Genomic DNA, 13,856 nt, shown 5'->3' with positions numbered 1-13,856 from the left:
AAAAAAAAAAAAGAAAGTTAAAAAAAAAGAAACTTGAGCCAACCTTGGCCAGTGGGTGCTGTTGAACCAGACTTTGTTTTTGCCTCACCCTGGTGTTTACAGAGACCCTCACATGCATGTGTGAATCCGTGTGTGTTTGGATATGTGTGGGTGCCCTTGGAGGATAAAAGAGAGCATCAGATCCTTGGAGCTGGAGTTTCAGGGTCACCAGCACCACAAAAACTGGGCATGATGGCTTGGACCTGTAATCCAAGCAGTCAGAAGGTAGACAGAAGGATAAGAGGTCAAAGTTGCCAAAGTGGTGATGATCCCGGCACTCGGGAGGCAGAGGCAGGTGGAACTCTGTGAGTTTGAGGCCAGCCTGATCTACACAGCTAGTTCCAGGATAGCCAAGGCTACACAAAGAGACCCTATTGAGAGGGGGGCAGATGACCTGCAGATGTGAATACTGTAGTGATTTCAATGTTATTTGTCACTGACTAGTACAGTCCCTACTAGACAGTAGCTAAGTCCAGGTTAATTTATATTGCTGGGTCATTGGCAGAAGCATAATCATCCAGAGTATTGTTTTTTTGTTTTTTTGGGGGGGGGTTTCGAGACAGGGTTTCTCTGTGTAGCCCTGGCTGTGCTGGAACTCACTTTGTAGACCGGGCTGTCCTCGAACGCAGAAATCCGCCTGTCTCTGCCTCCCAAGTGCTGGGATTAAAGGCGTGCGCCACCACTGCCCGACAGTATCATCCAGAGTATTAACACTTGGCTCACTTGTGTCAGAGTTTTAAGTTCTGAATTTGAGGAGTGGGCTTTTGTGTGCAATGATCCTGGCGGTCAGAAGAGTGTGTCAGATTCCCTGGGACTGTTGTGAGGCGCCATGTGGTGCTGGGAATAAAACCCTGCACCTCTGGAAGAGTAGCCAGTGCTCTTAACCACTGAGCCAATCTCTACAGCCCCAAACCGTTAGAGACATGTTTAAAAAAAGACAGGGTTTCAAGGTGGGCCTATTGGTGCATACCTTTAATCCCAACACTAGGGAGGCAGAGACAAGCAGATTTTTTTTGTTTTGTTTTGTTTTGTTTTTTCGAGACAGGGTTTCTCTGTATAGCCCTGGCTGTCCTGGAACTCACTTTGTAGACCAGGCTGGCCTCGAACTCAGAAATCCGCCTGCCTCCACCTCCCGAGTGCTGGGACCAAAGGCATGTGCCACCACGCCCGGCAGATCTTTTTTTAAGTTCGATGCCAACCAAAGCTATGTAGTGAAAGCCTGTGTCATCAAAACAACAACAAAAATAGGGTATCCTGTAGCCCATGCTAAGTAGCCAGTATTAACCTTGGATGTCTGGTCCTTCTGCCTCTGCATCTCAAGTGCTCTGAATTGTGCCACCAAATCCGGCTTTTTTTTTTTTTGGTTTTTCGAGACAGGGTTTCTCTGTGTAGCTTTTCTTTATTTCTGGGTTGGGATGGAGGGCAGGGCCTTAAACATGCTAGGCAAATATTCTACCACTGATCTAGACTGTCAAGCCTACCGTGTGTGTGTGTGTTATATGGATTTGTCTGTGTATATGTTCACACCTGAGCATATGGAGGTCAGAGGTCAGAGGTCAGCTTTGGGTATCATTCCTCCGGCACCTCCACCTCATTTTTTGGAGATGGGGATCTTTAATTGACCAGAACCTCACTAAGTCAGCTAGGCTGGCTGGCCAGTGAGCCCCAGGGATCTGCCTTTCTCAGCCTCCCCAGTGAGGGTTACAAGCATGAACTCTGGAGTAGGAGCAAGTCAGTTTGCCAGCCTTTTGTTTATGCATGTGCAGTTGTTTATGGGATTATATGTGTTCATGTATGTGGAGGCCAAGTATTGGTCTTTTTGTGTATGTGAGTGTCCCCATGGGCCAAAGGTTGATGTTAGGTGTTTTTCTCTATTGCCATACATCTTTTTAATAATAATAATAATAAATTGGGGCTGGAGAGATGGCTCAGTGGTTAAGAGCACTGACTGCTCTTCCAGAGATCCTGAGTTCAGTTCCCAGCAACCACATGGTGGCTCACAACCATCTGTAACAATGCACTCTTCTGGTATGTGTCTGAAGACAGCTGCAGTGTGCTCATATAAATAAAAATAAGTAAATCGCCGGGTGTGGTGGCGCATGCCTTTAATCCCAGCACTGGGGAGGCAGAGGCAGGCGGATTTCTGAGTTCGAGGCCAGCCTGGTTTACAAAGTGAGTTCCAGGACAGCCCGGGCTATACAGAGAAACCCTGTCTCGAAAAACCAAAAAAAAAAAAAAGTAAATCTTTAAAATAATAATAATAATAATAATAATAATAAATTATCATCATCATCATCATTTTTATTTCAGGGTATTTTGAAAAGGTTTTTCTGCGTAGCTCTAGCTGTCCTGGAACTCACTATATAGACAAAGCTGGCCTCGAACTTTAAGATCCACCTGTCTCTGTTTCCAGAGTATTGGGACTAAAGGCATGCACTACCACTGTCTGACTTAAATTATTATTTTTAAGACTTATTTTATGTGTACAAGTGTGTGTATATATGTGTCCCATGTTTGTGCCTGGTGCCTTAAAATATCCAAAAAGGGTGTGGGATTCCTTGGACTGGAGTTAGGGATGGTTCAGAGCCACCACGTAGGTGCTGGGAATTGAGCCCTGGTTCTCTGTAAGACCAGCAAGTGCTCTCTGTGTCATATCTCTAGCTCCCTTTGTCTCTCTTCTTCTTCTTCTTTTTTTTTTTTTTTTTTGTTTCTTGAGACAGGGTTTCTCTGTATAGCCCTGGCTGTCCTGGAACTCACTCTGTAGACCAGGCTGGCCTCGAACTTAGAAATTCACCTGCCTCTGCCTCCCAAGTGCTGAGATTAAAGGCGTGCACCACCACGCCCGGCTCCTTTGTCTCATTTTGTTCGAATTTTGGGGATGGGGTCTTTCTATGTAGTTGTACTGGCTGGTTTTGTGTGTCTTCTTCACCCTGGCTGGAGTTCTCACAGAGAAAGGCGCCTCAGTTGGGGAAATGCCTCCATGAGATCCAGCTGTAAGGCATTTTCTCAATTAGTGATCAAGGTGGGAGGGCCCAGTCCATTGTGGGTGGTGCCATCTCAGGGCTGGTAGTCTTGGTTCTATAAGAAAGCAAGCCGAGCAACCCAGGGGAAGCAAGCCAGTAAGGAACATTCCCTCCATGGCCTCTGCATCAGCTCCTGCTTTCTGACCTGCTTGAGTTCCAGCCCTGACTTCCTTTGGTGATGAACAGCAATGTGGAAGTATAAGCTGAATAAACCCTTTCCTCCCCAGCTTGCTTCTGACTGACACAGTAGTTTCAGGTGTTCTGGAACTGGATGTTTAGCCCAGACTGCCTGCCTCTGTCCCCTGAGAATTAAAGGCACACACTACCACACCTGACTTCCTCCATCTTAGTTTTGAGGTTGGGCGTCTCACTGAACCTAGAGCTCCCAAATTTATCTAAAGCGGCCCCTCCAGCCACTTCCTCAGCCCCACCCCGCCCCCATGTAGACACAATCTTGAGAATAGCAGCACACATTAACCTCAACCTTGAAGTCTTCCTGCCTCAGCCGCTAGAGTTTCAATTACAGACCTGCACCACAGTATCTAGTAAAAAAATACCTTTCTTTTTCCTTCCTTCTTTCCTTCCTTCCTTCTCTCTTTCTCTCTGGGGGTGACAAGCAGAATTTCACTATGTAGCTCTGGCTGGCAGAGAACTTGCTATGTAGAGTTTGCCTCAGACTCACAGAGCTCCATCAGCCGGTGCCTCTGAGTGTGGGCTGAGAGGTGTCTGCAACCACGATCAGCAAATGCGCGGTTTTTAATGGAAAAAAATAAAAAAAGCTCCTTTGAATTTTTCCCACAGTCAAATGAGAGGAAGTAATCAAATAGATGGAACCCGCCTCATTGATCTGTTGGACAGTAATTCTGCCAGTGTTGCACAGGACAGAAATGAAGCTGGGCTGTAGAGATAGCTCACTGGTTCTTCCAGAGTTCAGTCCCCAGCACCCACCTAGAAAGTCTCATGAGCCGGGCGTGGTGGCACACACCTTTAATCCCAGCACTTGGGAGGCAGAGGCAGGCAGATTTCTGAGTTCGAGGCCAGCCTGGTTTAGAGAGTGAGTTCCAGGACAGCCAGGGCTACACAGAGAAACCCTGTCTCGAAAAGCCAAAAAAAAAAAAAGAAAGAAAGAAAAAAGAAAGAAAGTCAGAAAGTCTCATGAGCACTTTTCTGGCCTTCGAGGTAAACTGTATCCATGTGGCAGACACACATGCAAAATAATCAAAGTGAATCCTCTAGGATTGCTTTAGACCTTGAAGCTCAGTTTTTGGTTGTTGTTGGCGGCTTGCACTTGAGCAGAGGGCACTTTAGGGCTGTTTACGGTAAATGTCAGCCTCGTACCACAGAGCACTGAAAGCTTCAAATGCATGTCCATAAACATGCTTTTCGGGAAAATTCAAATATTTTTTATTTATTTTTATGTTTTTGAGACAAGGTTTCACTGCTTATCCCTGGCTGCCCTGGAGTCAGGCTGGCCTTGAACTCAGAGAGATCTACCTGTCTCTGCCTCCCAAGTGCTGGCCAGCTTGTAAAAGTCAAATATGCAGCTATGTCTACATAAAGAGACCCTGTCTTTTTTTTATTTTTTATTTTTTTTAAAGATTTATTACTTTATATATGTGGGTACACTGTCACTGTCTTCAGACACACCAGAAGAGGACAGTGGATCCCATTACAGATGGTTGTGAGGAGACCCTGTCTTAAAAAACTAAAACTTAAATATTTATGTGTGTATATATATATACACATATATACATATGTGTGTGTATCAGAAACCTAATGTGCCAGGCATGTTTTTTTTTGTTGTTTGTTTTTTTTTTTTTTCGAGACATGGTTTCTTTGTATAGCCCTGGCTGCCCTGGAACTCACTTTGTAGACCAGGCTGGCCTGGAACTCAGAAATCCGCCTGCCTCTGCCTCCCGTGTGCTGGGATTAAAGGCGTGCGCCACCACCCCCGGCGCCAGGTGTGTTTAAACACTTGCATTAGCCTCACCTGGTTACCAAGTCCTCAGATTGGAGTTGGTTGAATCCTTGAAATCACTATTTGTGGGTACAGAAGGCTCGCTGTGTAGCTGCAAGGCATTGTGGGACTCTGCCTGAGAAGTTTGGAAACTTCTGTGAAACTCTGGCTAGAGTGAGAAACAGGGGAAAGGATGGGTAGGCGAGGTTGAGAAAATGATGGAGAGATCCCCGTGCGGGATTTGGTGGGATTTGGAAAGGTCTTTAGCCTGCTCCAAAAGGGAGATGGGCACCTTGGAGGGGTGTAAGCCAAGGGCCTTGACCTGATTGAAGTGCTCTCAGTGTCTCCTGGCAGCCACGTGGAGCAAAGGAGAAAGTGGGAGGTGAGGTGAGTGCGCTCATCCAAAAAGAAGAAGTGAGGTGGAAGTGAGAAGTAGGGGATTCTGGCACAGAAAATGTCAAGGCCGCTGCAATGCTTGGGCTGCAGCCTTTGTCAGTATAGAACTGGACTTGGCTGGAGGTTCTTCAGAAATGATGCTTGGGGAACAGCAGGCTGGAAGCTAGTGTCTCAGGGTGTAGCGGCCACGCAGTCCCGTGAGCGGCCGCTAGATGGCTAGCGCGCCGCGGGAAGGACCCAGGCAGCAGCTTCTCACGCTCCTGCCGCCATGCCTTGCTCCTCCTCACCTGGGTGTGAGATGCACCGACAAGGGCCGGATCCGACCCCCACAGGCGCCTCGAGAGCCCAAAGTCTGGGATGCAATCTCACGTCCTCTGTGTACTTCCCACCACTCTGTTCCCATCGCTTGTATCAGCATCTCAGGTCTCTGCAAAAGTGTCACCTTCTTGGGGGGGTGGGGGTCTTCCCTGATGGCCCAGGTATCAGAAACCCTCTAAAATTCATTTCATCTTATTGTTTTATTTTTCCTTTGAAACATTAAAGATGACTCTTTAGGCAAGGCTGCCCTTAAACTCTGGATCCTCCTGCCGGTGCTTTTTATGTGCTGGGATGACAGATATGGGAGTTGTGGCCCATACCTGCCATCTCTGTACTCAGGAGACTGAAGTGGATGAAGCTCAAGATAATGGCCAGTCTGAGCTACATAATACGGAGGTCTTGTCTCCACCCCACCCAATAACACAGTAGTAGCAGTCAGGTTAATTCATTGTCATTTGGGTACAGGAGTGCTGCAGAGCTGTTTATAATTCATAAAGGTTCCTTCCTCAGAACAGGAAAAAAAAGTTATGGGTTCATGAGACAAATGAGCATGAACATGTGTGTTTCAGGTCTCTCTGAGTCCTCAACACAACCTCTGAGGTTGTGTCTGATGCTGTTGCCAGTATCCTGTTACAGAGGGGAAGGGATGAAGCCCAAGGTGGTTAACGGCCTTGCATGAAGGTGCACAGCCAAGAAACTTCAGGGCAGCACCGAAGGGTGTGATGTCACTAAGTGGATGAATAGGGGTCTGAGGGTTCAAAAGATCCCTTAGCTGCTGTCCCCTGGGCCTGCCTACCTTGATTCTCATGGTCCCCATGGAGCAGGCTCAGCCCCCCCAGGGACTCTCAGCAGGCTGGGAGGAGCTGTGGGATTGGCCAGGTCAGCTTCTCTTCCTTCCCTGCTGTGAGCTCCCAGAAAACAACTCTCAAGCTGCTCGGGAGGGAACAGTGATAAAAAGCAGACCTCTGAGGGCCCAGACGCCACACACTAGACAGCAGGGCCCACTGCGAAGGACCCTGAGCCCATTTTAAGACAAACGACTGCACAGCCAAGTGATGTTCCGTAGTCAGTTCACCACGCTGCTGGGTCTGTTCAGTGGGGCCTGGCTGCCCACAGGCTCAGGGAAGCCTGGGGCCCCAGCGACCCCTGTTCAGTCCGGGGCTGCTACCAATCAGAGCTGGACTCTGGGTCCCCTGGTGCCCATCTCTGCCCTGGGTAGCTGGGAGGCCTTCCTGGGCCTGCAGAACAAACAGCAGGGGACCAGTGAGCTGCAGGGAGGGCAGAGAGTAGCTGCTGGTATGCCTTTGCCCTTGGCTCCTCAAGAAGTGCTTCAGGAGACTTGTAAAGCTCTGTCCTTTGTTCAGGTGAGTCTGTAGTGGTGGTGGTTGTGTCCTTGGTGATGGTGGTGGTGGTGGTGGCGTCATCTTTGGTAATGATGTGGTCTGTGGTGGTAGCAGTGGTGGGGGCCACTCTCAGCAGTGTTCAGAGCACAGGTCTATGGCCAGGCAGATTTGCAATCAAGTCTCAAGTCCTGAATCTAAGTGCCTATGAACTTTAGGTTTCTTCCTTATCAAACAGGGCAAGTGGTTTTCCACTTCTGCTGCTGTGATTGCCTTTGTTTTCATTTCTCAAGTCTGATTTTTACTTTGTTGTTTTTTTGTTTTGTTTTTGAGACATGGATTCCTGCAGCCCAGGCTGACTTCTATGTAACTAAAGTGCTCTTAAGACTGAAACTGTGTAGCTAAAAAGGATTTAAGGTTCCATTTCTCCCACAAGCCTTTAATCCCAGCACTTGGGAGGCAGAGGCAGGCAGAGTTCAGAGTTCGAGGCCAAGCCTGGTCTACAAAGTGAGTTCCAAGACAGCCAGGGCTACAGAGAAACCCTGTCTCGAAAAACCAAAAATAAAAAATTTTTAAAAATAAAAAAATAAAGATTCCACTTCTCTCAGCCTGGTCTACCGAGTGAGTTCCAGGGCAGCCTGGGTGGCACAGAGAATCTTTGTCTGGAAAACCAACACAAACAAAGGAAGACAACGACGACAGAAGATCCCACCCCTGACCTCACCTTCTGTGTGCGGCCGCACCTGGTTTACAGAACCTAGGGCTTCAGGCGTGTGAGGCAAGCTCTTCCCACTGAGCCCCATCTCCAGCCACTGGCTGTTTTAGCAGTCAGGAAGAGGCTGTTGACAAATCCATGTCCCTTGCTGCTCTCCGAACGCCCAGGACTCTAAAGTTACTCTCCCCGTTCTAAGAGCCCACAAGGGTCTACATTCTTTGACCTCCCACTCATCCCTTCACTCCTAGCAGATGATAGACTTTCTTGTATGCTGTGTGTATATGTTTAGACAGAGCTTTGCTCTGGAGCCGGCATTTGTACTGGGTCTCACAGACTGCACTCTAACTCAGTGATCCTTCTGTTGGGATCACAGGTGTGAGTCACCACACCCATCTTGGAGCAGAGGTGTCTGTCTGTTTATTGTTACTGTTGTTATAGCTAAAGTCTTATGTAGCTTGTGGCTGGCTGTAAACTTCAGATCTTCTTGCCTTTGCCTCCTGAATGCTGAGATTACAGGTATGAACCAGCAGAGCAGTTCATGTGGTGTTGATGATGGAACCCAGAACCTCAAGTATGCTAGACAAGTGCCCTATATCCTGAGCTACAACCCCATTTCAGGGCAGAGGCTATCTGGTTGTTTGTTTGTTTTCTTTCTAATATTCCTGTCCCAAGACCTACAACAGGGACAGGCATACAGTGGACATACAGTGTTTGTTGAATGAATGAATGAATGACTAATAGCACATGCTTCTCACCGACTATACGGCAGCCTGAACAAGAAACAATTTCATATCTGCGTTCATATCTGCCATCAGTTAGTGTTTCAAAAGGGCTTTGGGAATTCTTATTTTGTGCTGAGTTCAATCCTGATTTATTGTGTCTGTAGCTAGCCTTCTCTAGCCCATAAAACGTAGGTAATAACATGGGTTCATGCAGAGTGCTTTTAGCCATGCTCAGTAGGGCATCCATTCCCAAAAATCCCTGGCTTGGTATTTGGCTATCAAACCTGGGAATTTAGGAGACCAGGATTGACCTATCTGGTTCCAAATCTTTTTTTTTTTTTTTCAAGATAGGTCTCAGCAAATAGTTCAGACTGGCCTGGAACTTGTGAGCCCCAACCTCTGAGTTCTGGGGTTACACACATCACTGTGCCCACTCCATTCTTCTTCTGCTACCTACCAATGACTGACCTAGTAGAATGCAACTTGGCTTGGAGTCTAGCTCACTGCTGAGCCCAGCGCTGCACCAGCCCCAGATGGCACAAGACACTGTAGGCTGGCGGACTTCCTGCAGCTATGTAATCTCAGGCAGCTCTGAGCCCCAGTCTCCTTACTTGGAAATAGGGACATATTAGTACTGGCTTCATCATCACGGGGAGACAGAACATCAGGTCTGGGCTTATCAGGGGCCAGCGTGGGGGGCAGGGATGGTTTCCTTTTTTTTTTTTTTTTTTTTGGTTTTTCGAGACAGGGTTTCTCTGTATAGCCCTGGCTGTCCTGGAACTCACTTTGTAGACCAGGCTGGCCTCGAACTCAGAAATCCACCTGCCTCTGCCTCCCGAGTGCTGGGATTAAAGGCGTGCGCCACCACGCCCGGCTTGGTTTCCTTTTTTAATTCCAGTGCTCAGAGTGGAACCCAGGACCATGGGCATGTAAAATGTGCCATGTGGGAGGCTGAGGCAAAAGAATAAGGAGTTCAAGGTCAACTTCTGCCAAATGAGTTTGAGGCCTGTCTGGCTACGTGAAACCTATCTCAACAACTAACAGAAACCGTAAAGGTTTCAAGTGGTTTCTTCTTTGCCTTTTTCATTATTATTATTATTATTATTATTTTATTTTATTTATTTATTTATTTATTTATTTATTTATTTATTTTGGTTTTTCAAGACAGGGTTTCTCTGTATAGCCCTGGCTGTCCTGGAACTCACTTTGTAGACCAGGCTGGCCTCGAACTCAGAAATCCGCCTGCTTCTGCTTCCCAAGTGCTGGGATTAAAGGCATGAGCCACCACAGCCCAGCCTGTCTTTTTAATTTTTTCATTATTATTCTGAGCATGGTGATGTACATCTTTAGTCCCTGCACTTGAGAATACAAGGTGGTTTCTCTGGGAGTTCCAGGCCAGCCTGGGCTACACGGCAAGTTCTATCTAGCTAGAACTATCTAGTTGCATAGTACGACCCTGTCTCAAAGATATGTAATTATACCTATATATTTTTTTGTTGTTGTCTTCAGACACACCAGAAGAGGGCATCAGATCCCATTACAGATGGTTATATCTACCATGTGGTTGCTGGGATTTGAACTCAGGACCTCTGGAAGAGCAGTCAGTACTCTTAACCTCTGAGCCATCTCTCCAGCCCTTATATTGTTTTTGTTGTTGTAGTTGTTTTGGTTTTGAGGCAGGGTTTCTTTGTGTAACATCTCTGGTTATTCAGGAACCACCTTTGTAGTCGAGGCTGGCCTTGAAGTCAGAGAGATCTGTGTGCCTCTGTCTCTGAAGAGCGGGGAATGGAGTCATGCTCCACTATGCCTGATCCAAATGTATTTATTTATATTTTATGTACACTGGTGTTTTGCCTGCACATATGATTGTGTGAAGGGATTGGATACTGGAATTAAAGTTGTGAGCTGCCATGTAGGTGCCAGGAATTGAACCTGGGTCCTCTGGAAGAGCAATTAACACTCTTAATTGGGTGCTCTTAACGTGCGTGTATTTGCCAAGCTCTCTCTCTGGTCCCTATAGTATTATGTTTGGTTTTTCAAGACAAAGTTCCTCTGCAACCAGAAACTCACTCTGTAGTTCAGGCTGGCCTCTAACCCAGAGATCCACCTGCCTCTGCCTCCCAAGTGCTTGGATTAAAAGCATGTGCCACCACTGCTAGGTAATGACACATATCTGTGGGCACATGAGTATGTGTGTGTGTAGAGGTGTCCCATGGTCCAAGTGTGGAGGGCAGAGGATAATTTGTAAGAGGGTTTCCCTTCACTGTATGGGCCACAGGAATTAAATTTAGGTTGTCAGACTTGGCAGTAAGTGCCTTTGTCTACTGAGCTATCTTGCTGATGTGTGTGTGTGTGTGTTTACAAAGCAGTTCAGAGGTAGAGAAACGGTTCAGCGGGTAAAGGAACTTAGCAGCAAGCCTGACAATCTGAGTTTGATTCCTGGGACTCACGAGGTGGAAGGAGAGCTCTGACTCCCACAGGTCGTCCTTTGGCTTCCACGTGGGTACCGTGGATACAACCCCCCAACACTTGCGACGACACTAATTTAAAACAATAAAAAGATAGGGTTTCACACCATAGCGCATGCTGGCCTAGAGCTGACTGTGCAGCCAAAGTTGGTCTCGAACTCATGGCAGTTCTCCTGCTTCAGTCTCCCCAGTGTTTAGATTATAGGTATGAATAACCACACCCAGATTTTTAAAAGTTAAAATATTTTAATGTGTATGTTTTGTCTACTGTCTATATACCTGGTGTGTGCCTAGTAGTGCAAAGCCAGAAGATGTCCTCAGATCCCCTGGAGCTGGAGTCATGCATAACTGTGAGCCACCGAACAGAGTCCAGGTCCTTTGCAGCAGCATGCAGTGCTGTAACCGACGAGCCATCTCTATCCTGACCCCCCCCCCACTCCCTTCGAATTTGAATTTTTTGTTTGTTTGCTTTGTTTTTTGTTTTTCGAGACAGGGTTTTTCTGTGTAGACCTGGCTGTCCTGGAACTCACTCTGTAGTCTCAGAAGTCTGCCTGCCTTTGCCTCCCAAGTGCTGGGATTAAAGGTGTGCGTCACCACGCCCGTCTCACACAATTTTTAATATGACATTTTATTGAGATTTTCATACATGTTTTTTTTTTCTGTTTTCCTTTTTTTGTTTCCATTTACTTTGACACAGGGTCTCAGTAAGTTTCCTTCGTGGGCTTTGATCCTGAGATGCCCTTATCTTGGCCTCTGGACTGACTGTGATATCCATGTCTGCATCACCAGACCCAGCCTTCTCATTTAATTTGAATGCTTTTGTTTGGGAGTATGTGTATAGGCACACATGTGTGTCAAGGACAGGGACTGGTGTGCAGTGTCCTCAACTACTCCTTTCCTTGTTAAAAGGGATTAAATTGTCAGACAATTCAAAGGTGGCCCATGCCATGAATCCCAGCACTCGGCAGAGGCAGAGGCAGAGGCAGGCAGATCTCTGAGTTGAAGGCTGTCTGGTCTACAGAGTGAGTTCCAGGACAGCCAGGGCTACACAGAGAAACCCTGTCTTGAAATAATAAACAAGTAAATAGAATTAATTCTATGGGTGTTTTGTATGCATATATGTATGTCCTATACATATGTTTGGTGCCCAAAAGGAGTTGTCAAATCCTCTGAAATGGAGAAGTTGTGAGTTGTCATACAGGCGCTGGGAATTGAACCCAAGAGCTCGCTGAACCCTGAAATGGGAGCTCACCAATTCAGCTAGGCTGGGTTGGCCAGCACAGGGGGCCTTCTGTCGTCACCTTCCCACGGTTGAGATTACAGGTGTGTGTCCCATTTTATGTGAGCGCTGGGGGTCTTCATGCTTGCACCACATCATTTTATGACTCTCACCAGCCTTGGATTTGGAAGATTTTATTCAAGCAAGAGTGTGGAAAGGTTGAGTAAATTGCTTCAGGCCACACAACCAGGAGGATTGAAACAGCCTCCAGCCTTCAGCATCAACATCTTTCTGTCCGCATAGAAGTGGATGGTAACCATTCTTATTCCTCTAGTCCTAGACTCCACAGTGCTGACTGTCCCTGTCTCTGTTTGCAGGTGATCTCCAGGCCTGGTTGCACAGGTGCCCGGGTCCTTAATCATCTCTGTTTTGGCCGCTGTTCCTCCTTCTACATTCCCAGCTCGGATTCCACCCCTGTAGTCCTCTGCAACAGCTGTGTGCCAGCTCGAAAGCGCTGGACATCGGTGACGCTGTGGTGTGGAGCTGGCCAATTAGCCTCCCCGCGGCGGGTGAGGATTTCCACCGTATTGGTCCAGAAGTGTCAGTGCCGCCCGAAGCTGTGAGCTGAGCATCCTAGAGGAATGCGCAGGACATGAATGAACCTTGGAAAGAAGCAGGAGACGCAATAGAAAGACGTGACCTGAATGATGTGATTCGGGTCAAGAGAGCAGAATTGGACAGGGCCAGAATAAATGACATGGTCTCCCAGTCATGGGTTTAGACCACTAATAGTCGTAGAATGTGGGGCTAGGGTATAACTCAGTGGGAGAGGGCTTGACTAGCATGCATGAAGCCCTGGGTTCTATTCTTTTTTTTTTTTTTTGGGGGGGGGGTTTTTTCGAGGCAGGGTTTCGCTGTATAGCCCTGGCTGTCCTGGAACTCACTTTGTAGACCAGGCTGGCCTCGAACTCAGAAATCCGCCTGCCTCTGCCTCCCAAGTGCTGGGATTAAAGGCGTGCGCCACCACGCCCGGCTCCTGGGTTCTATTCTTATGTGATATGTGGAAGTAAGAAAAGGTGAAAATTAGCTATAGTGTATGATTAGACCAGTGTGAGAGGGAACATTCATGCCACAATCACTAACTCACGTTCTCCTCAGGAATCCTCAGCAGTCCCGCAAGGTAGAATTCACCATGGGTCATTTTACAGATGAGGAAACCGAAGCTATTTAGGCACTGTCACTTTTGGGGGGGCGGGGGGGGGGAATAGGGAGAGGGCTTCAGACACAGCCCTGACGCGCACGCACGCACTCACGCGCAGCACAGCTCCCTGCTGAGCTCCTCCCCCAGCCTGGGGTTCTGCTTTTAGCCACTAGGTGGCACCGCGTCCCAGTGTCCAAGACAGACACTCCCAACTGTTATGATGACAGCACTACCCAAACCCGGACACTCAGCAAAGATGACCCTGTTCTAGGGACACCAGAATAACAGCAGCAGCAGCATCAACAACAGCAACAAACTATGGCAGACAAGCAGGAAGCAGCTGCTAGGAAAACCTGGCCCCAACCAGAGGCGACCCCGCATGTGTGCAGCTGCCTCTCTCATCGACAGTAGCCGGGGGTTTCCCTTATTGCCCCACCCGAGTCCCCGCAGCAGCCTCA

General features: G+C 47.7%; 1 protein-coding gene across 1 annotated transcript; it reads left to right on the top strand.

Moving 5' to 3' along the window:
• The first annotated feature begins 6,788 nt into the window (after nt 1-6,788).
• Nucleotides 6,789-13,066, top strand: Dand5 (DAN domain BMP antagonist family member 5). The gene is made up of 2 exons (XM_021169767.2): nt 6,789-7,097; nt 12,575-13,066. Exons 1-2 carry the CDS (start codon nt 6,789-6,791, stop codon nt 12,818-12,820), a joined length of 555 nt encoding a protein of 184 aa, XP_021025426.1. The 3' UTR covers nt 12,821-13,066.
• Nucleotides 13,067-13,856: the final 790 nt, after the last annotated feature.

The sequence above is a fragment of the Mus caroli genome, chromosome 8 (genome assembly GCF_900094665.2).
Source record: "Mus caroli chromosome 8, CAROLI_EIJ_v1.1, whole genome shotgun sequence".
Classification (NCBI taxonomy): Eukaryota; Metazoa; Chordata; class Mammalia; order Rodentia; family Muridae; genus Mus; species Mus caroli.
The sequence above is the reverse complement of the archived record's forward strand: the minus strand, read 5'-3'. Positions and strand labels throughout refer to the sequence as shown.

Bases quoted from the DNA above. Each gene is read 5' to 3' on its own strand.
- Dand5 (XM_021169767.2), top strand. From the start codon at position 6,789: ATGTTCCGTAGTCAGTTCACCACGCTGCTGGGTCTGTTCAGTGGGGCC. The intron at 7,098-12,574 runs GTGAGTCTGTAG...CTCTGTTTGCAG, and splicing joins AAGCTCTGTCCTTTGTTCAG to GTGATCTCCAGGCCTGGTTG.